Genomic DNA, 27,400 nt, shown 5'->3' on the forward strand with positions numbered 1-27,400 from the left:
AGGGAGCAGCAGAGTGAAACAAGGTACAAAGCAGGAGCTGGGAAAGAAAGAGGTACAGCTTTCAGCCTCAACCCTTTGCTCAGTCTTTGTATCAAGTGAGGATTTATCATCTGCTGCATGATTTAGCCTCTCTTAGAAGCTCTCTTCTTTCTTTCCTGGACTAGAATAGTTGCTGCTTTTATTTCCCCCCGTGTTAGAAAAGAAATAATGTCATATGTTCATGTCCTGGAAATAAAATATGATGATTATTTGACAAAGAATCAGGTAACAGAAAAGGCTTGAGTAGTTCATATTCAAAAATATTTATTTTTCAGTTGTTCATGATATGTGTGAAATTCTTGGTTACACCAAAAAAATTGTAACAAACAGCATCCCAGTGACATATAATCAAGCCATAAGAGTGCAGTTTATTACAACTGTGTAAACAAAAAGAACTATTTCTGTAATGGCACTGTCCATGAACCAGATCATGGCATATTGAATCCCAGCAAAAGTCAAGAGAACCTTTTACAAAGAAAACAAACCCTCAAATTGAAGCAGAGTATATGAACCTGGCCAAAATGGCCCAATCCACATTTAATCAGAGAAAAGTGTCCCCAGAATTTTTGCTTGGGTTGTTCTTAAGGAAATTTAATCTTCATTGTTTTCAAGGCATCAATCCATCACGTGAAATACTACTATTATTGAATAATATGAATAAAGAGCAAACATCTCTTAAATATGACAATGTGAATAACCCTACTGTTACATTATTAAAGGAGATGAGATGATCTGGGGATGTTATTGCCTGTATAGCCTGACACCTTTAAAAGATATTCCTTAGAAAATAAAAATAAGTTACTGAGAAACAAAATCCAAAGTACACTGTCAAAGAAACTTTTTTGTGCATAAATATCAAAAAAGTAGAATCTTATTTTTATGCAACGGAAATAAACAATTTGATTATAATACAAGGTACATACTGTAAAGTGTAGAATGCACTTTAAACTTAAAACATACCTATCTCAAACATATTTTACATATCAGCATTTAAAATGGGATTAAAAAATTTTAGTGTTTTTTTTTTTAGATCATGCATTAGTTACAGCTTGCTTGATGGCCACAGTTTTGCCAGCAGCCTTTTAGTGTTCTGCGAGATCCTCTTAATAAAAACACACAGGTCTGAATTCCACTACATTTTACACATGTACTTTTCATACAGGAAGTTTTGCATGTGTTCCATCTGTAGAGAGTAGGTCCCACAACAGCAGGAGTAAAGACAGAGCAACTAAGGTACAGTTATTAAAAAGCATTGGACAGCTGGGAGTACATAATATAATTACAAGCTGGTATCTTCAGTTTCCAGAAAGCTATACATTTGTTTGTTAAAAAAAAAAAAAACAAGACATCCAACATGTGTTTACTCCCATGCTGACGCAGAGTTCATGCAAATAATTAAAAAAAAATTACCCATGTTATCCTTCAGAAATGCTGCTTATAGTTCATCCTCAAATAAACTGAGGTCCCCTCAGAAACAGCAGGGGCCCGATGTGCAGATTGACTCAAGCAAAATGTAATTGCTTCCTTCACACTGAGATGTGAACAGAAGTATCAAAAAGATTTCATTGAATTGGGCTTCCCTTCAACACTATTAGGTCCAAATCCAGGTTCACCTGTCATTAAGCAATAAGACTACCTTAAAAAAATAAAGTTATTTTCTTGGAGGAAGAACATTTTCTTCATAATAGCCCGGATTTACTACATTTCCAGCCGGATCATATCTAGCCACCACAAATGTCGAGCCATCACTAGCAGATGCCTTTCCAACTCCCATCTTTTTTGTGTTCTTCCAAACCATTGCTGTAAAGTGACCTGAGCAAAGAAAGAGAAACATAAACATTCCCTTTAGATACTACATCTATAACATTTCCTTTAAGATGTGAGGTGCTGGGGGAAAAAAGAGCAATACACAGCTGCTTCTTTCTGTAACATGAGAACAAGCTAAGGACATGAAAAGGAACCCTGCCTCTAACATTTTGTCTTGAAAACCCCTTAACCTGATTTGTTTTCATACTACTATTTCCATTTCCATGTTCTGTATCCAAATAAGAACATGTAGCAGGAGAGTTGCGGAAGGAGTAGTTTGGTAAGTATCTGATGTAAAATTTGACAAAGACATCACAGTCTGTACTCCCTGCAGTGTGAACAGCAGTTCTGGGAGTGACTATAATTCATTTGCATTAACTGCCTCATACTCCCCCATGTGTTTGCATGTGCAACTCTTCAAAAACCCCACTGTTTTTGTGGCTTCTTCTGACTAGTTTAATAGCCACCCCCACATTGTTGTTCCCACTATGCATAGGCAAATCCCAAAGTCAGGGAGAAAACATCATTTTCTTAATCTGAAACAAGGTCAGGTAGCTCTCTTGCTTCAGCATTATTTGAGGAACAACATTCTCAAATTCATTCTCCACTAGATTGTTAATATGCAACCAACAACCTGTTCCCAGTCTCCAAATTTTAGCTGAAGTGATCTCTGTGAGTGGAGTGATATAATTCAGCAGAAGTCACAGGTCAATGTAAACAACAACACAGTACATTTAGTAAGACTTCTACGAGGTTCCAATTTAGTATTTCACACAAATTAATTTGCCTTAAAAATAAGTTGGAGGAAAAATGCAGTACTAAAAGAACCCTACAAACCCTACAAATTTTGCTTATTTTCTTATTTCTCAGGGATTTTTTACACTTTTGTCAGTTTTTAGCATAATAGTAGAAGTTTTGTTTTTGAAGAGACAGTTCTCAGTCTGAACTTACCTGTCCTAGAAGAAAATCCCGGGTTTTGAAAGCTGTAATTTTTTATTTCACTGTACCATCTGTCAGCCACATCTTTTCCTGAAAGACAAAAGAAATGTGCTACAGAATCATGACATAAACACAAAAGTGTAGCTCACTTACAGCCTGGCCAGTAGGATCTTCTGTAACTTTCAGCTTGGAAGGTAATGAAGACATATCTCCCTCATCTTGGATAAGTGCTCCTGTCATCAGGCTTATGCATACAGCTCTCACCAGCTTCTTCTTCCTCTTGAAATGTGTTTGAAAATGCCTAAGTGTGCCAGGTTTTCTAACCAAAAGGCCACACCTATGGATGTTTACCCCTTCCAGCTCCAGGTAACCTAAAGAAAAATTTAATTTCTGATGTCTTTTTAGTTTCCTATGTTCTCACCAGCACTGAATATTCCTGATTTCTGAGTGCATTTACTTTTAGTGGTTTCTATCTAGCACTAAAGCCATTGTGAAGGTCCATTTTGAGGCACTATAATCTGGGGTACTACAGAAACTTCAAATATTCATACTTAAGAGCTGTTTCTGTGTGGAAGCCTGTGTGTCCAGCATTGTCTCATCCCACCCAAGGCTTTCCCTGACAACAACTGTATGAGGACCATGACTACAGCCAGGGATGTAGCTCAGACCAGAATCTGGAGATGCAATCCAGACAAATGACAAATGTTACTTGTTTTCCATTACTGGTTGCTAGGAAATTCTTGTGCCTAACACTGGGGGGATGAGAGGGGTCAGGTTTTTCCCTGAGCAACCTCAAGAATTAAATTTCTGCTTAGCAGTCCAGGATGTATCATCCACACAAGGCCAGGAGATTTCAAAGCAAGCTGCCAAAGCTGTTAAGCCTGACATCATGAAGAATGCTGGTCCCTGGTGGACTGTTGGCTGCAGAAGAGCAATGAGTCATGCTTTGCTATTTTGCAGCAAAAAGTCTTAAACTTGTGCACTTCTAGAAGTCAGACACTGTGCTAACTTCTTTAAACTTCAGTTTGTTATGACTGAAGTCAGCTAAAAGGATGATGCTGTTAGTCTGGCAAGCTGGTTGTCAGAGTCCTAGCTGGTAAGCAAATATTCAACTAAATGCTATCTTTAGAGAGGTTTATGAACTTGAAGTACTATGAACTTGTATGCCACACTGGTCGTTAGGAATAGTGCTTAGTAGAATAAATATTTTTTTCTACACAAAACATCTCTTGCCTCCCCAAGTAAAAGTTTCAGGAATAACAATTGGTTTCTTCTTTTCCTGCTCTCCTTGCGCTGGAAAAACAAACCAATAGACCTGTATTATGGTTGAAGTATGTAACACATACTTATTTGTTCATTTCTTACACTAAAGCTAAAATGAAGACTAAAAAAATGAAAGTGCAAATAGTGACCTTTATGCAATACAAGGGGAAAAGAAAAAGCACATAGTAAAAAACCACACAACAAACCAATCAGATCATGCTGCCCCACTCTAGATTTCATACCTGTGAAGGATTTAGATGGGTTTGTGGTAAACTGGGTGTAACAGAAGTACAGAAGGTGACTGCTGACATATCAGGCCTTATGAAGCCCATGTGTGTACTAGTGCTGAAGTGACTATACTACATAAGAAAGAATTTAGCAGATGTAGGACTGCATTCTCACTGCTGCCAGCCTTTTATTCCCTCTGTTGATGTATCAGTGTGATATAGCATAAACAGTATTTCAAGAGAAAGTCACCCCTACTCTGCTTACTGTAGCTATGAGAAGTGTGCCTAGGCTGCACGTGACAGAACTTAAAATCTCCATAATGCAATTATTGCAGGGCACATGGAAGTTTTGACAAACACAATATCTATTCATAATTAATTTGCTTTTAATTTAAAGAATACTATCATTTGAAAAATTGTTTGCTTTAATTCAAGGGAGATAGCAATGGCATCAGGTAAGACTGCCTCAGTCCTGAGCCTGAAAGACAATGAGCATAGTTGGACAGCACAGTCTATCATGTGTTAATTCCCAGATTTCAAGGATGAAAGCTTTCAACTGACTGAGGCCAGGCAGTTAAAGCCAAGAAGCTGATCACTATTCTCCATTTTTCACATGCAGGATCAAGTTTTCATTATATAGCATTGCTGTCATCATCCTTGAATTTAAAAAGTCATGGCCTCATAAACTGTGAGAAAATAAAGACTGGCTTTTTTCCAGCAAAAGAGAAGGTCACCAAAGGACTGGGCAACTTTGTCCTTTGAAATCTGTCTTGAAATCATGTTAAAGAAGTGTTCTCTAAGTGAAGGGAATGAATGGTATCCGTCACATGGCACAGTAAGTGAGGGGGAATCCAATGTGGAAGCTATTACCTCGTAAGAAGACAGGTAGGTACCTAGGGATTAAACAGTCTCTCTTTCCCCTGAAATACTTTTCTTCTGATTCTTTGCCCTTTGTGGAGCAGTAAACAGTGCCCTGGTGGGACACAAGCCGAACCAGTGTTGAAAGTGACAGCTGGCACATAGGGGACCAAGGAAAACCCCAGTTTTGAATCCAGTGACCTCCAGGCTTCCAGAGAGAAAACAGCACAAGGGTCAGGAGTGCCCTGAACCTACCTGCTTTAGCAGCAACTTGCATCCTCAGACTTATTGGTTCAGGAAACTGACCACAATATTTCCATTTAAATGTATTATGGAATAAATTATGCAGTCATATTTAGAGTCTGTTTTGATTGCTTTTCAGTGTTTTGTTGAAAACAGCACCCCTTGTTCCCAAAGTTCCCCCCAAAACAAAGGAAGTTGGTTGCTGTTCAAAATGCTTTTCAGTCAGAAAGAAAAAAACACAGAAAAGAAATTGCTCACATTCCTCATTCCTGATCAGAGCAGAAATGATAAAGTTTACTGCTCTCAAGAAGCACATGGATCTGCCCTGCAGTCAAGCTGCAGCTTCTCTTCTGTTGCTCTGCTTGTGGAACTGATTAATAAATATTCTGCTGGGCTTTTTTATCACCCTTCCTCTTCACACTGCTGTAAGCTACACTCAGAGCTTCAACACTTTCACTATGGAAACACAGTTTGACTCCACCCTTGTCCCAGTGAGAGACAGCTCACTGATGACCTGCTCAGCTAGGCTTACTAGATGTTCATTTCAGAACAGGTTGAACCTCACTCTAATGAATTTCAGTCATGATGGACAATCTTCCTCAGGTGAAAACTTGGTGCAACAATCCTTGAACTAATGTCCAAGTATGGTTTTGCCCAAGACTAGGACCAGAACCAGCACAGTAATTTGATTTTACTTACACAAGGTACATGCTTGCAACGTGGCCACACTGACTGTGCCTCAAGCTTCCTCAGAGGGTCAGAGACCATGTGGGCTCAGTCCATATGTAGGACTAACAGTCTAAATTATGTCCCTCTTATTATCAAGGGGCCACTGCATGTCAGCAGTGACCTGGCCATGCTCTGCATCTCATCAGCTATGCTGTTGTCTCATTAAATGTCATTTTTAGCTATTCTCCTGGGTGAGGACCTCCATTCTGTGTAGATGTTGAGGGTGTGAGGGCAAACAACTGGTAGCAGACCAAGGGTTGCAGGGACCTCTGTATCTGTGGTGCCAGCAACTGGAGCACCAGCAAAGCACGACAGGGACCAGCTGGTGAGCAGGTGAAGTGCTCTGGGGGAGCTGCAGAAGTGTATGGCCATTGCAGGGTGGGTTCTGCTCAGCAGCCAGGGACCTGTGTGTATGAGATGCACTGTGCTGGTGACTGGAGTGGAACGGCAGCCTCAGGGTATGTCCAGGTGCAAGCTACTGGTGAGATCAGGATCCAGGGACAGCTACGGGGCAGACTGAGTGTCTGAGCTCAGTTACTGCTGGTATCCACACTGGAATTATATTTCTATTTTATATATATATATATATATATATATATATATATATATGTAATTTAACACCATAGAATATACATTATATCTACTTTTAAATAATTTACTGAGAAATAGAAACTTGTATTTTGATATACTATATTAATTTACTTATATATACTCCAGTAATATATATTGGAACATATATTGGAATCAGCTGGAAAAGGAAAGAGGAAGAGGCCACTGGTGCTGTTCATTTTAATACTGACTGCATCTGTTTGTGCTGCTCTGCACATAAACACATGTCCATGATATATGTGTGTTTGTGTAAGACTGGACACACATCCCCAGCCTGTGCAAGACTGGACACACATTCCCAGCCTCATCATTGGGAACACAATGCTGTGGCAGCCCTATTCCTGTATTCAGCTTCCCTCAAGATTTAACTTCTCTGGGCCCAGCCTTACTGTTTCTCCTCATACCAAAGAAAGCTTAAATCCTCAAGTAATCCCACTAAGTTGCCAAAGACATTCTAATAGAATCACACAGACCATATTTCTCTGCAAATGGGCAGCACCTTGGTGATCTACTTAAAAACTAACTTTTCACAACATTCTTTCCACCAGTCTGAGGGGAAAGAGGGTGGATTTAACATTCCCTTGGAAATAAAATATCTACATAGACTAAAGTCATACCAATGGCTTTTGGAAGTAATTCTCTGCTTTCAACATCCCTCATGCAGGTCTTTACTTTATTTTACTTTATTTAACACTACTGTATGAGCCTGGTGTTAGACAGCAAGAGATACATCAAGGCAGGCCTTCAGTCAGAGCACACCCCTCCAGGGCTTGGACAGACAGTGCTTGTGCTGTTCTGCACACTGGTTCCAACCTTAGCAGACCCAGATTTCTCCCATGACAGACTTGGGGGACAGCTGACTGGATTTCTCTTACGAACTCTCTAAAGTTCATGAACCAGTGCTTCCACCAGCAACAGGGCAGGTTCTTCTCAGCCACACCAGCCATCCCAAACAGAATTCAGAGATCTAGTGCATGCCTTCAGCCCCCCAACACATGAGAAATGAGATGAGGCATCCTGGAGCCTGACATAGCACAGCTGCCAAGGCAGGCTGCAGTCTCTGCATTAGTGGCAGATGACAGCTCACTTATTTGAACACAGACAAAGAAAAGTCTGCCACAGAGCAGTTCCTGCAGGACTGGAGGCAGGAAGCAGCTGTCAACTCTTTCTTGGATTACAAGGATAAACGTATTTCTAGCAACAGCTTTAGGCTATGTAACTCTAAAATCCTGAATAGAATTCAAGGTATTCTTGTACCAGGAGAGGAGTCATATTAGAAGGCTTTATAGTTGAAAGCTTAAGCCTTCCCTGAAACAAGAAATGCATCTTCTGGCATTATTACAAAACTCAGCAAGAGCCAAAATAAACAACACCATCACTTTCTGAGAGAGAATACAGAGTATTCTAGAGGTTTATTGAGTCTTGCTTTATCTGGGAAAGAAACCAGAAGACACTGCCTGCCTTTGTTAAGCCCCTGAATGGATGTCTTAATCCAAATTTCTGCCTCATTGAGCAGGGTACAAATTAACTATCCAGAGGGAACTATATGAGAAAAAGAGGAAGAATGAACCAACTCCACAGAGGTGAAGACTAAGCCTAGATGAGAAAATAAATTCCTTTGAAGAACTAGCTTTCTCATTCTGGTACTTCGAGTGATCCTGTTGCACTGAAAATGTAGAAATGTTTCATGGAACAAAAGAGGATGTAGTTTAATTTTCTCAACATGGTATTTAATCCTGTGGGTAAAAACCAGCAAAACTTCTCAAAACTGAAAAGTTATGTATGGAAACTGTGCATTGAAGAAAACAGATCACATCCAGAGAAAAGACAGACACATTATGTAGAAGAATTTGTGTGTTATGTTTCCGGCTCTCTAAAAGGGAATTCTGTGGCTTTAACCTCAAGGGAAGGAGCACAGGCCAGTAACACAAACAAGAAAGAGCTAAGCTCAGTCAGTGAGTCATAACCACTATGCAAACTCTGCCATACATCTGTGTTTTCCCATGCTGCTCCCAATCCTTTCCTCACACCCTTACAAAGGACAGAATGCCAAATATGAGCAGATCAAATTGTATTTTTCCACCATGAGTTTCTTTTTCAACAGGAAAATTGGGAGTAGAGTTGGCACTTGAAGAGGAACCAAACAGCATCCCTGGGACTAAAACTCACTAAAATTTCCAGGTTCTTCAAACAGAGCCTTCAGTCTAGAGAAACAAGCTTCTGTTTCTTTGGGGCTGTGCTGGAAATTCCAGGGGTAGATCGGAATAAAGAAAGCAAGTGGTCACTTTTAATACATCCCACCTGCTGTCCCAACAGGCTGAGGCATGAGCCCTGCTCACTGGAAGGAAGCAGGAGGGAAGAGCCTGCTGAACCTCTCTTCAGCTGAGGGCTCACTACAGGCTGTCAGCCTGACCAAAATTCAGCTCCTAGGGTAACCAAACCAAAGGCTCCCAGTTACATATTACATTTACAGTACTTACAGAAAATACATGGAGTAAAACAGTCTTCAAAAATGTAATAATGAAAAGGGCTTATACCTGTTTGCTGACAGCTTGGAAGATATTAGTGGGAGGACATTAGCCACTGTCACTTTGGTGTCCAGTCCTCTGCTTTTGCCCCCACAAACAGGAACTGCTGTGCAGTGTGCAAGAGACATTTTTCCACTTCCCTGACCACAGCTGGCCTATGGGCAGACCTCTCTTTGGCTGGGACAAACTAAGAACAAAGGTGAAGTAGGGGCCATTGTCAACTTCGTTCTCTCCTGCATGGACACGTAAGTGCCACTAAAGACAGCACCACAGCAGGGACACAGGGAGCAGGGAGAAGCTGCCAAGTCCGGCCTCCAAAGGGACACAACACATCCCCACAGTCCCTTACTCCCTCTGTGCCCACATATGCTTCTTGCTCTCAGGACGCACAGGTGACTGCAAACCACCAGCCTGTCACCAGGGAGCCCGGGCTGGGCTATTCTGGATACATTATGAAGTAGAGGAAACTCCAGCACTCTTGTTACCAGATGCAACCCAAAGTACTTGAGATAAGGCATTTATCAGGTGTCTGTGAGACAACAAGAGAAGAGAGCTCACCTGATTGGTCATAGGATGCCCATGCTAGGTTTTCTCCACAATTCCCATTAGCAGACTCGGAGCTGTGCTTGAGGACCCTCGTGGTAGCCAGTTCTTCTGCATACCTAGCAAAGGAACACATTGAGTCAGGGACCACAGCTGCAATGAGCAGAAAGGAGGGGGAACAGGAGGAAGAGAAGGATATGCAAGCAACAAACTGTGCTGGAAGATGATGGGTTTAAGTCAAGTTCCAAAGCCCCGAAGCCAGAGATACTTTAATGTTACATAGATCAATGAGTTAGGCAAAGGAAAAGCACATTCTCCCTGTCTTTCATGAGCATCTGTATAACTTCTGAGAAGGGCCTAGAAGAAATCAAAGGGCAGATCCCCTTGCACCACATTTTAACCAGCACCTGGAAATCCAATGACCATCCTTAGCCACAGCTGCAGGTGGAAAGGGAAGTACCTACAGCAATTGCTACAGGTGCCACCTCCTGGCATTTCTAGGTCCCTCACAGGATTAAATTAAATGTTCTCAGTGAGACTAGAAAAAAAACAGAAGTGGGAATTCAGTCAAAGCAAGCACAAACCCCCTACATTTACAAATGAAAGAAAAAAAGTCAAATTCAAAAAAAGAGCAATGTACCAGGCAATAAGATGGAAGAGAAGGGGATCACATGGAGACTCTGAGGCAACAACTGTGTAAACCAGCACAGGGATAAGCAGCACTGTTTCTATAGAATTTGACATGTGTGCAAATGTGGGATGTATTTTATTTTCTTAGAACAATAGGGTTAAGAACAACATCATGGGCAAAGCAATTACTCTCTTTATTCAACATTGGAAAGGCTTCAGTACAGAGATAGGGAAATTGGAAAGATCATTTGTTATTTCTTATAGTGGCAACGCAGAGTCATCAGGTCATAGATTTAAAATTCAAGTGAGACAAAGCTCTTCTTCCACACTGTGCAGCAGAAGTCATTTGCACCAAAGCACATATGAGCTCAAAAAAAAGAGAGGCAAATTCAGTGTATGGATGTGGGGACGAATCTTCACAGCATATTAAACAACAGCAACAAATACATAAGGATGCAATTTACTGCTCAGGAAAATGGTAATTTCCAGGATAAATCTGTAATTTCCAGAATAAGATAATGGGGGAAGGATCACATTTGTTTTGTCCTCCTACTCCTTCCCTAATCACGAATTACTGGCATCTGCCAGAGTCATGAATTTTGTCCAGCTGAACATTTTGACCCAAGCTAGCACTGCAGTCACTAGGTTCTAATTTCCTTCTGCCCTAATCCTCCCACCAAAACAAAAAGAAAAGTAGTTACCTACATCCATTAATTTAGAAATAATGAAAACTTGTCAGCTGTCAGTTTGCTAGATCCTGGACTGGAAGATCTTTAGATACTATCTCTACAGTCCTGTAATTTTCCTCAGGATGCTCATATCCCAAGTTAGAGGCAGGACTGAGACTAAGTACACATTGCAGATGGATGAGGCTGCCAGGGATTTGAGACAAAAGGTGATTAATCCACTCCAGCTCAGGCAGCTGAAAGCATGAGACTTTCATCTGAGATCATCACCCTATGCTTCATTACAGTCAGAGATAAACAGACACCTGCTGAGGCTGACTCATCTCATGTTAAAGCAGGGATCCAATAGTCAGTTCACCTGTCACAATTACTGGACCTGAAAATAGTAGGAAACATACCGTTTTCAACTCAGGTAGGGAAGCACAGAAAAGCACCCAGAGAGAAAAGCACCCAAATACATACCAATAAAGGTACATATATATATATAGGATATACCCAAAGAAAAGGTGAAGATCTTCTTTTAATTTAAGAATATACAAAATCTGTCTTGAAAAATATGAGATTTCTTAAATTTCATGTCTTTTATTCTGACCAAAACATTTTTTGTTCTTGCTATCAACCAGTTTTACCAGTCTCTAAACATGTCTTTTAATTCTTACAAATTACAGACTTCAAGCAAAGAGAGGTTTCCTATTGTTGCTCATTGCAGCAGGGCATCAGCTGAGACCAAAGAGGGTTGTGAAGAATTTCTGAAGGATCTAAAAATACCCAGCGAGGGCAACAGAACACTCAGAGATAAATGTGGAGCAATGCATATTTGATAGAATAATCTGAACTATTCAAAAAAGCCGACTTGTTCAGACTGAGTTTTGCACTTCTGAGACCCAACAATTGCTATTGACAAGTCAATGAAATCTCTCTCTCATTGTGAGCATGAAAAACAGAACCAAAAAAAAAAAAACCCTTAGAAGAACAGAGGGAAAGTCCCAGCAGATTACAAGATTGGTGAATGAGTCACTACCATTCCACATTTTAGGAATACTGTATCCAGTTATAATGGTATCTCAAAAAAAAAAAAAAAAAAAAAAAAAAAAAAGAAAAGAAAAAGAAAAATAAAAAAAAAAAGAAAAAAGAAAAAAAAAAGAAAAAAGAAAAAAAGGAAAAAAAAGGAAAAAGAAAAAAGAAAAAAAGAAAAAAAAGTGAAATCACCAAGATTTTTCTTGCTGCCAGAGGTCATGTCCACATGCCATTTACATGGTGTGTTGTACAGCACAACACCTGGGAGAAATCTAGGCGTCAGGAGACAGTTCATCTCTGTGACATCTATGTCCCATCATGCTGGGACAATAAATCAGGTTCTGGAAACACTACAGCATCTCTCTCTCCCAGTCACCCAGCACAGAGAAATCTGCATGGTTATGGTAGAAAGCTAATGGGAGGAGATCTTATGTCTAGAGTAGGAATCAAACTGCCCACCATTTATTATAATTTATCTTCTCAATAGTTTAATCAGCATTTACTCCTTCACTTATCTCCTTTGTACTGTGAGGACCAGCATGAAAAAAAATTGAAGATTTTTAAATCTACTTTTTGAAAAAGATTGCTGTAAAGAGAAGTGAATTAATATGGTTATCATAACTACAGTAAAGAGTACAAGCAGTATTAGACTCAAATTTCTGTAAGGAAGACTCAAGTCAAAGAGCAGGGAGATGGATTCACTGCATGCTAGACTGAGAAGAAGTTGTGCAGTCTTCAACACTAGAGTAGAGGCAAGATGTTTCCTTCCTGACAGAACAGAAAACATATAATACTCTTACTTTTGTGGCTGGGAGATAGATAAATTAATCTGAAATTACTTCCTCTTGATTCCACTGATCTTAGACCAGTCACCACTTCTTACCATGAAAATGTTCTTTTCTCACTATTTCAGCAGGAGTAGATTCTCCTTCAGATGACAATCTCTCATCTGACAGAACTGGTGATGAAGCGTGTTTTAGACAACTGCCAGGGTAGACAGATGTGGTCCACATCTGAAAAAGGCTCCAAGAAAGATTTGCACAGTTGTGACCACGTGTCCATGTGACCAGCTACTGCTATGTGATGGAAAAAGAGGAGATGAAAGAGTAGAGTCCCTCACTTTCTACTCAATAAGTCTTCACTGGTTATCAGCATGTCAAAAGGCAAATATCTTTGCAGTAAACACAGTCAAACCTAACAAATAGAAGTGTCACAAATCTCATTAGAGAAAAGAAAGAACTGAACTCACTGTTGGGCTCCTCTGTTTAACTTCTTGCAGAGTTTTAATGGGGGGACTCCATGTTTCTTCCTGTAGTCATTGTGTACTTTCAAGACTTCTTCAGCAAATTGTTTGGAAGCTGAAATCACATTAAAAAATTGGAAAGGTCCATCAAATACAGACATTAGTGAAGACAGAAAAAGCATACTCTGAACCCAAACCCTGGTGCAGGCTGGATAGAAGAACACAAGGGTACCACCCTCATTACCTGGCAGCAGGATGAAAGGAACCACTGACTTCCATCCAGAAATAAACTCTAACAGACACTCCTATTGGGAAGCTAAAGACTCACCAAAGGTTGAAGAAAACTGTGATCATTACTGCTTTCCTCAGTAGCAAGGTGATTTAAGGTTAGTCAATCAGTTTGTCAGTTTAAAAACAAAATCCGTTTGACTGACTTTCATTTTAAGCACTCAGTGCACTGCATCACCATTCCAATTTCAGAGTAAGCAACAAATAAGTCCTCCAAGGAGATGCATTAAAAATGCAAATGATTGTCCCTCCATGCAAGAATTGTCTGTATTAGTCAGGGCACCACCTAAAGAGAATGAAGATGCTAAAATGTTTAGATCTCTGCAAGTACTTGGAAACATGCACCATTCTTCTAATTAATTTTATAGTACAAATTCATAGAAATCTCAAAATGCACCTTTATTTGGCTCAGGACAAATAAATGTTCACAAACAGCAAGTGGTAAGGAAAGAAACAACTACTGTGGCATGGGTTTTCATATTTATTAATGATTCATCATCTTCATTTCTGAATATCTCAATTAGCATGACTACCATCACTTTCCTTGTAAGACACTTTGGAAACCCAAATAGATCCTATGACTAAAAAGAGTTTCCTGTTATTAACCTTAGATTTCTCAGCTTCCTCTCACTACTTGATCCTGACAACTAAAATCAATCATTCTCTGCTGTATTAGCATTATTCTCTTCTGCTGTTTGTAATGATGCACTTTCTCCACAACAGAGCTGTCAGTTTGCACACACTGCTCTCAGAACGTTTTCCTAAGGTGATTACCCAGCTGACTGTCATGCTTTAGCCTGTTCTTGGAGTTCTCTCCAGTTCCTCAATAGCACTGGGATAATACAGCAGCCTAAAATAATCTCAGTATCCAATGCACACAAGAAAGCCATTACAGTTTCATGCAGAACCTTAAATCTTTTGAACACAGTCTGAAGTTGGGTTGGCTCTTTCCTGATCAAAGTGTCACTGTGGACACATATCTAATATATTCTCCATAACATGCTTTCAGGCTCACTTTTTTGGTATCAGTTTGTTGGTATAACACAGCAGCCCTGTTGAACAAGGTGACATCTGCCCACCACCTTCCTCCTCTTCAGTTCTCCCTCAGTTTTGTGTATCTCAAGTTGCACATAATCAGGAAAACAGACACCTCCATTCTGGTGTTCAAGCACACAAACTCCTTTTTGCTAATGAACCTGTCCCATCAATCTTGTTACCATTGCTCACAGCTCGTTGACTCTATCAGCCCAGAGTCTCATCTGCTCTGTTACAGAGGTACCAATTTCTACAGCAGCTATCAGAAGTCACTGAGGAAAGCAAGCCTACATCCAATTCATCCCCTTCCCTGATGCAGGGGGTCCAAGATTCCAGCAAAGAAATGTTAAGACAGCCAACAAATTAAAGACATTGGAAAGCACAGCTTTGAAAGTTTCATCACATACTCCAGACTACTTTTTTTTTTCTCTTGAGACCATGCTAAACTTGTGCCTCTTATCACCTAGACTTAATATCTCACCCACTCAGCATTGAAATAGTAGATAAACAATCTGACCTGCAGGTATGGAAGTTTCTATCCAAATAATTTGCTCTCAATGACAACATCAAGTTGAAATTCTAATTTAAAAAAAAAAAGTCAACTGAAATACAGATTTTGTCAGTGCTTAGTCCATAGATTAGCAGAAATACTGCATAATGTAGCTCTGTACTAACTTTCTGACTTACAAAGAGTAACAAGTCATGGACAAAACTGAGTTGCTTCTGCAACAGGCACTGCTATGTTGTCCCTGGAGAACCTCCATCCTCCCTTTCCCTCAAAGGTGGCTGCTATAGAAGTGCTTATCTTCTGTGACTCAAGCTCATGTGCTAACCACCTCCCTCTGTACAGCTTTTCCCGTGCCTGATGATGTGAGGAGAGGGACGCCCAAGTGCCAGATATATTTCAGATTTGTTTCAGAATGCATGTTAAGTTTTTCCATTTTACCAATGTTCCATACACTGAGAAGCCAGGCATTAAAAGTGAGAGTTAATGGGAGTTTTCAGGCTTCCACCCAAATGAGAACAGCTTCCCAAACAGCTGTGGAGACATACTTCTTTCTCTTCATGTAAGCTCCTTAAGCTGCTAGAAAAAATTATTTTCTACTGCCAGAGAGTTAAGTTTGGTCATGAATCATTACACACCTTAATAAGTAAAACAACTGAAGGTATTAGATACAGTTGCTTGCTCCTCAATATTCAATTATTTGCCTCTATTTCTTATTCTTCTGGAACATTGGCTAAGATTAATGGCAGCATGTGATGATGATTTTCTAGGCTATGATGTGGTACAGAGCATACCTTACAGCTGTTACGCTCTTGGACTTCCAGGTTCATTGATCAGCTTTGTGTGACAGGGAAAAATAGGCAGAGGAATCTAGCTTGCCTTTTCCCATCACATTTGTTTTTCAGAGAATTCTATTTCTCTATTCTTACTGTCTCTAAGCAGAGCCAATCTACTCAGTCTTTCTTGCATGAAGAGCTCTTCATGCCTGAATCCATACAGCCTCTTGTTAGAGCTGTCTTCTCCTGCCATTCCTACTTTAGTTTGGGCACCAAAAGAAAGGTGAGTTACCTGAACATGTGTTCCACAACACAAGCTGCCCTGCACCACATTTGCAGCTGTCAACTGCACCTCCTCCACTGCTCTTGTGGAGCTGCAAGACGGTAACAGGGAATTGTTCCACAAAGCATCAAATTCCTACATAGCAGAAATGCTATGGGTAGCCTTTACCTCAGCACTCAGAACATACAACATTATAGCAGGCACACACATGACTAGCAAAACAAGCATATATTTTTATGCCTAAGTATCCACCCTGGTGACTCAAAAATGAGCCCTGTATCAATCTCCAGAGGTATTGTTTCTTTTCAGTACTTTTTGTCCTATTGTTTATGGATTAACTTTCACTGGTAATGTTTTACTTTCCATAAATATTAAGTTTTTCTATTTAGCCTTCAAATAATTAATACATAATGCTATCAATAAGAGAGAGCTGTGAGTGTTCAGTCTAGAGAAGACAAAGCTTTGGGGAGATGTTATTGTGGCCTCTGCTTAAAGGGGGCTTATAAGAAAGACAATTTGTTAGGGCCTGTAGTGATAGGACAAAAGGTAATAGATATAAAATAAAATAAAGTAGATTCAGGCTAGATGTATAGAAGAATTTTTTTATGATGAGGGTGGTGGAACACTGGCAGAGGCTTCCCAGAGAGGTGGTGAATGACCCAACCCTAGAAACATTCAAGGTGAAGTTGGATGGGTCTGTGAGCAGCCTGATGTAGTTAAAGATATGTCTGCTCTGGGGGTTGTATTAGAGGACCTTCAACAGTCTCTTCCAACCCAGATTGCCCTATGTTACTATGAAACAAACCTCATTCAGAATCCTACAGAGAAAAGTACTATTCCATCTGTCTCAATCTCTCTTTGAACGACAGAGGCCTCAAACTCTTCAACCAATGTGTGCATTAGAGGTAAATTGAGGTAATGACCCCACCTTTCAGTCTTCCCCCAAAAAGAAATACCTAGAAATTTGCTCTTATATTAACAGGACACTGTATGTTACTTCCGTGTTACTCTTTTGGGCCCAGAATCCAGGCAGAAAGAAACTACCATACTTCCAGCCAGGCCAGGGCTAATTTTTGCGATAGCCAGGAGGGAGCACAGCTAGGACCTGGAGTTTGTTCTATACCACCTTTCATCATTTTCCACGAATGCGGGAAGGGGTCTCTTCCATGTCAAGGTAGTGTGGCACGATCAGCTATTTTAGGTAGTGAGCATCTGTATATGAATCACTCACCTATCTTGTACATTTTTCTATTAATATTGTTACTGTTACTCTTTGTTTTCTTCCTGTTTCCAGTAAATGGTTTCTCATTGCTGTTTCCAGTAAATTGTTCTTATCTCAACAAGTCTTTACTTTTTGTTTCTCCAATTCTCCTCTCCAGCCACCCACAGGAAGGGAGAGAGGAGATTGAGAGAGCAGCGCATCATTTGGGGAGGTTTCAGTAGGAACACTAAATTGGAGAAAACCATTCCTAAACCACAACAGAAGCCAAGTGCCAGAATACATGGAGAAGACAGATGCAAAGCAGATAGAAAGCACATAAAATGTAATTAAGTAATTGTTTAAACACTGAGTTTAAAGCTCTGCTTTAAAACTGAAATCCCTTCAGTGTCCCTTGATTCTGCAGAACTGCTCTACTCTACCCTGGAAGTGGGTTATGGAATAAGAATGCAGCAAATACAGCTTTTATTATGCCCAACAGGTGGAAAAAATTCATTAGAATTAGAAGCTTTAGGGAACTGTAAAGTAACTACGTCAAAAAGTCCTTTGTTACTGTCCCAGGTAACTGATACTTCTATTGTGACAAACTTCTCAAAGCATATTCACTGACTGGAAACAAAATTCTCGAGTAAAAGAGATCCCAGTTTCTAAAGACAACATTTGCATCTAGACTCTCCTAAAGAGAGCTGACATTTATTATTAATCTTTACCCACCCTTGAAATGTAACTCTCTGGAAACCATCCCTAGCTGAATCTTTCCCACTGTGAGAATAGCATTCCTTCTATGGAGAAGTGATGGATGTCTAACTGATATGAGAAATGTTAAGAAGACAGTCTATGTTCCACTGCACTTTGACTCAGCACTTTGGTTTGAAGCCACAAATCCTTCAGGGTGGTCTCATGCTGGCTGGGTCTGCAGCAACGCAGGGAGTGAATGTTCCATGCTTCTTTTCTCCACGTATTTAACTGCACTTTCTTGCCCTCCATTTGGGACTGCAACATCTTCCAAGACTGGCCCTTAATGCTTGATGCCATTTGGGAAAATGGATCTGACACTCCAATTCATGAATCATTTCCAGCCATAAAAACTGATCTCCCCCAGTGTTAAACTCCCTTTTTCTCTATCATAACTGGCTGATTGCTTGGAAATATACAGAAGAAATGAAACCATATATAAATCCCAGAGGAAAAGAAAGATTTAATTATACTATGTTTAGAAAGTATTGTGTCCTGGGTGGGGTTTCCTTGTCTTCTTTTACACAATCAAGAATTGTGGGGCAAGGTCTCCGTCCTATACAATAAGCATTTATGACAGATGTCATGATTGTTGGTACATGATTTCCCTTCCAACCTGAATTATCCTGTAACCTTACTAAAAGTTAGAAGAGAAAGTACTGCTGATGGAAGTGAAAGGAATTGGGAGTTATAATTAGATACTAGTTTAAATGGGAATAGTTTCCTGGAATGTTCCTATGTTTGCTGCTCAAAATAGCTTTCTCCTCAGCTCAGGAGATCCTTCTTCAGGGAGGAGTTTCTGTGATGTTTCTCAGCATTCAGTTTTGCCTGAATTTGCTCACACACTTGCTTATCACCGGGGTGAGCTTCAGGACAACAGCGAGATGTCTGAGTTAACTGCATCTGATGGACAAGGACCCCATTCATTTTAATATCTGGGCTTGCTCTACAGCAAACTGGCAACTTAATAACCTTGCGTTACCTGTGTCACACAATGTAACACACTCTTTTCCCCCACACCCAGTTTGGGGCATGTGGCCTGAGAATATGAAGTTGCCGATGCAATAATGTTTCAATGACATTAGTCATGTCACTGTTTGATTGCAAATCCTATTCTTGCTATAATAGACAGTGCTGATTACTTCCTCACTTAAGGCCTTTTATAAACAGTACGGCAATTGACTGCCCTGATTAAAAAGGAACACCTGGTAAACTGGAGGCTGCACGGCTCTGAGAGGCAGCAGAGCCTTCTGTGAAACAGACATTTACAAAACAAGCAGCACTAATCAGCAGTCTTGAGGTCTTGAGCACTGACAGAAGCAACTTTTCACTTCCACTGGAGGCAAGGGTGTGAGGAGAAGTCCTTGGCTTGTAGCCCCTGTCTCCTCCAAACTGACCAACAATCAGAACAGCCAGCAGTCACTTCCACGGAGTGACATAAGGCTGGAACTGACTGCTCATCATCTCCAGAACACCTGGTCCTGGCTTTGCATGAAAGAAAATCAAAAGTGTTATTTTTATTACTGTTCTGCCAGGAAGGACACCTGAATATTGTAATCATGCCACACAGCTACAGAGACATCTGTAGGCAGCTAACGTGTATGCTGCTATTCCTTTTAAAAAGACTAAGGAGGCTCTCCCATCAGAAAGACCTCTATTCTTAGATCCAACTGCCACAGAATTTCTAGGGCACACGTACTTCCAAATACAAAGCCATAAGTGACCTGCATGTGTTAAAATCACACTATGCAGAAGTAATTCACGTAATCTTCTCCATCTCTTCTTTCCCCAACATTGTATCTGCCTAAAGTTTATAATTACAGAAATTTATTGAAGAAAATAAGGCACAACTATATTTATTAATGAGTAACAACAGAAATCAGTTGTTTTGAGTAATTGTACAGAAGTAATTGAATTGAAACGGAATATTTTTTTCTATTCATATTTTGGATGCTGTATGTTCTTATGCTTTGTAGATGGACAGCAACAGACACAACCTTGTTTTTACCCAGTGCCAAGCTCATTTTCCATAGCACTGCTGGCTGCGTGGTGCCAACCAAAGTCTTTAGAAAGTGAAGAATTTTGCAAACAAGAATCAAAGTGAGATAGAACAATCCCACGTCTCCTGGGATATGCTCCTGCATTTTACACCTCTACCATTCATGTTCTGTCATGGTTTGGGGTAAGCATACCTGAACTAGTTTTAATCTCATCAGCTCCAATATCCTCCCACCTTGTTTTTCTGCCAAGGACATCCAAGATAACTGTGGCAATGTTCAAAGTATGTTTATTTATGCACCTCCCTGAGGCATGGAAATATGGCCATGCACATTTCTTCTGATCACTGATGTGTGTGAACTCACCCATCCAGTACCCAAAGTCAGGCAGGGAGGCACAGAAATCTTTCTTTACTCACATATACAATCAATTAAACCCCCTGCTTTTCATCCCTCTGCTCAACAGGTTAAACTCCAGCTCTCACAATTCAAAATCTTTTTTAAAAGGTATTTATTTCATAGAATCATAGAATAATTGAACCATCTGGATGAAAGGGACATTTGAAGATCATCTAGTCCAATTCTCCTGCCCTGAGCAGGGATACCTTCAACTACACCCTGTTGCTCAGAGCTCCATCTGGCCTGACCTTGAACATTTCCAGGGATACATTAAATGTTTACAGTGACCTAAACAGACCCATATTTTCTTCCTACACAACATCCCAGACTCCTACCACCTCCTCTCACCTACTTGCATGGGAGCCAGTTCTGCACCAGGGAGATTGGGCCTCACCTCATCCCCCTATACAGGGCCACCCAGCCCAGCTCTGGCTGTTGTTCTGACCTTCACAGAATGGGCAGAACTTGCCTAGATCTGCCTGTAAAAACAGAACAGAGATAGGCTCCAGCTTATCTTTCAGAGAACAGCATAGCCACTACAGAAAGAGAGATCTGACATAGCCTTCTGGCCTGTTGAGATAAATAAAACAACAAAACAGTTAAAATCAAAATACTTGTTTTCTCATACTTTTTGTTCCTGCACATAGAACATCAACAGAAGCAAATTCAAATCCAGACAAGACAGACACTACCAACTGTACAGATAGAAAATGCAGGGTTTGCACATTTCCAGTAATAAAAGCTTTCTTCATGCTCAATTTTTTTTTCTGTATATCACAATAGCATGGGAAACCTTGGTAGGTATCTCAGTTACTACAGACCATCACATTCTATCTTATTCTTCCTGAGCCCTTCCCACTTGTTTCAGTATTTATCTGCCTTGAACACAAGGAGCTAAGGGTATAATCTAACAGCTGACAGGAGCAACCGCTGTTGCATGGGGTCGCTGCTGCATTCTCCTCCCCCACCAAAACCCTGATGCTTCAACCGATGGGTAAAAATTGAGCCCAGAATACTGCCAAAGCCTGACACATTGCTGGAAGACTTTTTTTTCCTTCTGCTACTTATTGAACTTGAACCCAGCAATCAATGTCTTCTGCACACAACTGGAGATGTGGGACTAAGAATTGAATTAACTTTGGTTTTGAAAAGTCATTTTCCCACCACACCTCCAGTTCAGCTCTGGTGTAAAGAAGAAGACAGTAACCTGTGTTGCAAGTTCTGCAAATGTCCTAATGTTACCAAATGCAAAAGCTCAGTTTCTAACAGTTCAGAACAATCCGTCTTCCCTATCCCCTCCAGTCCTGTAAAACCAGCAAGCATAACTCTTTCTCATTTTGGCAGCTCGGGAGTATCTGATTTCTCAGAAAGCAAACAGGTCACTTGTCCAGTACGCCTGTATTTTTGTCATGACCTGCTATGCCTGTCTCTTACCACGATGCTGAAATACAAGTCAGCATTTCAGCTGAAGACTTAGCTCATTCTGCAGAAAATACGACAGTCCTTTTTACTGTACTCTGAAGATGCATCTGAAGAGTTAAAAACCAGCACATGCTTCTAAATGAGATTAAAACCAGCATGGAAAGCTGCATTGAGTCTGGTTCCTATCTCGAAACCCTTTCTCAGCCCCTCTTTGTTTGGTTTGTTTTTTTGTACTGACTCAACACGCAGAGCAGTGGGTAACTCCCAGCCCTTCCTCTGGAGTCCCGCCCACATTTGTAGAAGTGTCAGAAAAAAGGAAAAACAGCAGAAAAATAAAACCAAATTCTGTAAAATGATTGCGGTATTTACTGTGCCTGACCTTGACACCATCTGCACACACTTGCCAGAATAAAGGGAGCTATTCCCCCGCAGGGAGCAAACGTGGCAAGCTCCCTTCCCCCAGGAGGCTGAACCCGGGGGGAAGTGGGAGAAATAAGACTTTTAGCAGCCTTTCCTACCACCATCCCAGCCTATTCAGAGACTCCCACTGCTCAGCAGAAATCCACGTGCTCCAGAGCGGAGGAGTGGAGCTCGCAGCCAGCTGCTTTCCTGAGCATCGCCTGCAGCTGCAGGCAGGGATGGATATCCCCCGTGGGGCGAGGGCTGCCCGCAGGACCCCGCCTCCGGCCGCGCACAGCTGCAGCGGGGTCAGAGCCCTGCCAGCACGGCAGTCTCAGCAACAGAGCAGCCAAGAGCTGCCAGCTCCCCATCCTCTCCTTTCCTGCAGAAATATTGTCCCTATCTTCTTGGTTAGAGCTCTCTGGGATCTGTGGGGATGGCTGCCTGCACCCCCCACTAAATGCAAATGGTGTCTGAAAAGGGAAGACCTGGGGGAGGGCAGAGAGGGTCTCCGTGTTTGGCTTAAGTTTTTGCAGGAGTTATGACCACGGAAGGCATTTTCTAACCCTGACAAGGAAGTTTCAGTATGAATTTGGTTTCATCAGCCTGTAGCTTTCAGGGAAGAAAGCTGAGTCAGAGGTGCTGATGGTTTCAACACTCAGCTCTATCCAATGAAACACAGAGTGCTAAGTCTCTAGCTCTGACACTTGGAATGAACATTGCTTCAAATATAATCTAACAACTAGTATTACAACATTATTGGAGAGTTTTTACCAAAGAACTGAGATTTCCAATAGCAGGTTTTCTTGATGTGGGGATACTTAGACTTCAAGACGGATTTACCGAAACCAAAAGGTTAAAGAAACTGCTCGTTTATATTAAAGTAGTGGCCCTACTTGTCATGAATTAGAGCATCCTTAAATTAAACCTTCAGGTAATCTCTGCCTTAACCTTTCTGACCAAGGAGAGGAGCAAGGAATCTGTTCTGAGGTCAAACAGATCTGTCATGCAACCTGTTACACGTTCATGTACCTTAGTACAGAGAAACTTGTCTGCATCACACCTTAAGAGCACTAGAGTGGGAACACATTTTGTATTTCACACAAAACCCAGAGGAAGCAATACCCTGTACAACAGCTGCTCTCTCCATTCAAAGGCAAACCACACTGAATGATCTCAGACAGGAATTTGAAGACTTCAGTGAACTAGAAAGGGCAGATGGGATTTAGTCAATAAACCAATTGTCAGGACAGGATCTCAGTTTTATGATTCATCTAAAAATATTGCACACAGCTCAAAGACAATAACCTGGACCTAGTTTAACATTGGTTTGAAAAGCATGACACAAATAGAAAATATTCTTAACACGTACCTAGATCTCAAGTTCTATTTGTATAACCACTTAAAGATGCAAACATTACCCAAGCCTTGGCAAAGCGAGTTTCTGGTCTGCCATTGTTCCTAAGTTTGTAGAAATCAACTAATGCACAGCAATAAATATGCAGGGGGAAAAAATGAAGATGGTAATTGCCTTATGACTGTTTTAGCAATTTTCATGCATTAAAACAAAAGGAGATTTTTATTTTTTCGGGGATTGTGAGATGCACAGTGGAGTATCTCTACTGCTTTTGCCCAATGTGCTTTGCTAATGTAATGTACAGGCACTACACTGATTTGGTGTTTGTACTTAGCATGGGAAGTGCTGAGCTTGATACTTCATAGCAACTATGCTTATTTAAATTGTTATAGGGTTATTTATCCCAATCTAGCTGTCAGGATATGAGGCCAAACTCACCCACTGGCAGCTGGACTTTGCCAAAAAAAAAGGCAGGTGGCTTGTCTGGACTGGGTGTCATACCAGTAAGCCCTCTACAGTCATATTTGCAGACAGCTCTCATCTCATCTAGCAAGCTGACCTTTAAAAATAAAGAAAAATTTAAAAAAACCCCAATGCACCCATGCTGAGGCCCTTTAAAGTGTTACTCATGCAAAGATTTTCCTTAAGTTTCTCTGAAGAGGTCTATAGTTTTGAGGTCATCGAGTACTATGTTTTGCTGAGCATGTCCCTGTATGTGCTGTTCACACACAGGACAGACAGACAACATGCCACTAGGCTCTGATTTGTCACAGAAACAATGCCCTAAGAACAAGAACGAAAAGTCCTATCCAGTTTCACAGCTGTTTCAGAAATTCAGGACAGTTTTTTACTCATGGCCTTAACAGGACAAAGGCGGAGAAAACCCGGGGCACTGAGCACTCCCTTCTGAAGGTCTCTGGCTCCTTGGCAGCTTTGGTGAAGTCTCTCCAGCCCAAACTGAGCGGGACACACAGACAGCCAGCAGCAGCAGGGAAAGAACCAACAGCAGAGGAAGCAGCCGCAGGGAAAGGCTTAAAGAATATCTGCACAGCTGGGGAGAGACTTAGGGGCTGAGCAAGTCTGTCCGCAGTTAAATAGTAACCAGATCTTACATCTAAATCCTTCCGACAGGAAGGGTGATAAAGCTTACCCCCCTCGAAGCATCCTGCAGCTTATCTGCAAGGCTAATAAGTTTTGTCACACAGCAAGACACAAAATAACTTTAAAGCCACAGGATTCATAGTAATTTTTTACAGCAAAGCACAAGTACTTTAGGTTACAAAATACAAACTTTACAAAGTTGTATATGAAATGCAAATACCTCTACACCGTACAGGCTGAGGAGGGGGTTCGCTTTTCTTTTCCTTTTTTTCAATCCAACCCTTGTCAGAGAGAAAGCTCCTCCCAGGCTGTACCATGCACAAATGAAAGCAGCCTTCTCCGAGGAAAGCCACTGAATGCTTTGGCAACGCTTTCCAAGCACAAAACCAGACACGGACTTTGTGCGAACACACAGCCAACTGCACGAAGGCATTTGCTCACCTGATTTCCCCATGACCAAGTGGGTTTTTTTGGTTTTTTGTTTGTTTTTTAAATTTCACCTGCTTCCTCCTCTCTTGACTGAGTTTTGCCGCTAAGCGCCGGGATGAAGCGTTCGCACTTTCAGCTCAACTTCTTCATTCGCCTGCCACCGCTGCTGGAAAAAAAAACCAAACAACTCAGCAGCACGAACCCGCTACCGCCCCTTCTTGAGCGCTGGAATAAGCCTGCCCATGCCTTTATAAGGCATAGGGACACCGCTCTTTTTTTCATGAAAAGATCCTGGTTAGGGTCAGGAGCTATTTATCCTCCACAGTAACCAAGCAGCTCCAAAACACCATATGTTTTCACATACCATTTTACTTTAGTAATCGCATCTGTCTTCTGATAAGAGTAGGCTGTGAGAAGAAATTCTGCTGACAAATAGATCTGCTGCCACAGTGGGCATAGCCCATGGGGCTCTCATACAGCTAAATGATGTTGAAGTTTCACCCACCTGCTGCATGTAAAGTTGAAACAGAAAAGTGATAAAGCACTTTGAAGTATAACTACATTTGTATGTCTAAAATGAATCACTTCCTGCACTGTTACAACATAACCTGTAGAAGGTATTAGTAAAATAAGATTTTGCAGGTTAAAGAGGAGCTGTGCTGATGGTGTGTTTCTGTGAAAAGCATTGGAGGTGAGTATGTCTCATTTCATCTGTGTAAGCACACTGTGCCACTGTTATCTACACTTTACATCAAAATGCCTCAAGTTAATCTGGCAAATATTAACCACTTTAACTACACTGAACATGATACTTTGATTTAACTTCAGAAGTGCTGCATATCTACAAACAGTAATTCAGTTACGTGTTTCCAGCTTTCATCTTCTCATCATCACAAAAATCATCTGAGGTTAATGCTTCCCAATTTTTACAATGCCTTTCAATATTTCAAGGTTCTTCTTGATTTTGTGCCAAGTCTGCTGGCTCATCAGGATTTAATTATCCTTTGTCCACCTCTGTAGTCTTGGCTCCATGGTGAGTAAAGGAAAAAAAAAAGATGCAAGGGTTGGGCTTTTCCTTCTTATGCAAGTAGCAGCAGCAGGTGGGGAAAGGCAACATCCCTTCACCAACACTGCTCCTCCTGTGGTGGTTCCACTGGCAGGGCTGAGACACAGGTTGAGGGAGTGTCACTGACAGCTGATGGGTTCACAGAGAAGAGGCATGAGGACAATTGATCACCACCCAGAGAAGGAAACCGCAGGGTGTGAGACCGCATTCATTTTCACAGCTGCCTGATATTTTCCTTTGTTGCCAGCAAGGCAGGCAGTAGAACAGGAGAAGGAAGTCAGAGAAGGTGCAGAAGGAAATCTCTTCCCAATCTCTCTGCTGCAAATGGCAGTAGCTGGCTGAGGAGGAGGGTGGAGAGCTGGAGTTGGTACTATCAGAGCCATGTCCGGAAAAAGCTGCTGTTTTACTTGCCTGGAAGAGTGAATAAACCATGGACCAGCCTGAATGAACCAGATCCCCAGTCTCTGAAAATGCTCTGCTAAACTTAAAATACTGGGCTGTACTACTCCTAGGACACACATCAATGCTCAGCAATAGCCAGTGCCACCCTATGGCCGAGACAAGGAGTAAAAGGGATTTTATATTTGTATAGGTGGGAGTCTCTGGTATTTGAAATGTTCATTTATATTCTCATACTTGATTGTTGTATTTTATACTGTTTATGTTTTAGATCTTTATAATATTCAGCTGAATTATAAAGCAACATCGCTTCAGGACCTGGACTGCTAGTAGGAAACAACACCAAGCATTTTCAAAAGGGACCAGATGCACCTGCATACCACATCCTGTGAAATCACAACTTAGAAAAGAGGGTTTCTCTGATCTGACAAAAATCCAGTGATACCTACAGGAGGAAAAAAAAAAAGTGCTTTTTCTGATCAGAAAACAAGGAAACCAAAATCAGCGCTCCAGCCTGAAATGTAAAAGTATCAGTACAAAGTAAATGCAATGACTCATCAAAGACAGGAAAGCAATGTAAGCTGAGACATACAAAAGCAAAGAGGAAGGAGGGAGAAACGATTAAAGAGA

The 27,400-nt window shown here is 41.0% G+C and overlaps 1 protein-coding gene across 2 annotated transcripts; it reads right to left on the reverse strand.

Annotated features, from left to right (window-relative positions):
- Window positions 1-294: 294 nt before the first annotated feature.
- On the reverse strand, window positions 295-25,505 carry GLIPR2 (GLI pathogenesis related 2). 2 transcript variants are annotated; one of them, XM_030971604.1, is made up of 5 exons: window positions 25,318-25,505; window positions 13,367-13,475; window positions 9,800-9,903; window positions 2,797-2,874; window positions 295-1,851 (listed from the first exon to the last, which is right to left on the reverse strand). In XM_030971604.1, the coding sequence occupies exons 1-5, from the start codon at window positions 25,328-25,330 to the stop codon at window positions 1,691-1,693; spliced, it is 465 nt and encodes a 154-aa protein (XP_030827464.1). In that variant the 5' UTR covers window positions 25,331-25,505; the 3' UTR covers window positions 295-1,690. The 2 variants fall into 2 exon arrangements, with proteins under 2 accessions (XP_030827464.1, XP_030827463.1); XM_030971603.1 differs by lacking the exon at window positions 25,318-25,505 and adding an exon at window positions 25,097-25,208.
- Window positions 25,506-27,400: the final 1,895 nt, after the last annotated feature.

This window comes from Camarhynchus parvulus, chromosome 2, assembly GCF_901933205.1.
Source record: "Camarhynchus parvulus chromosome 2, STF_HiC, whole genome shotgun sequence".
Lineage (NCBI taxonomy): Eukaryota > Metazoa > Chordata > Aves > Passeriformes > Thraupidae > Camarhynchus > Camarhynchus parvulus.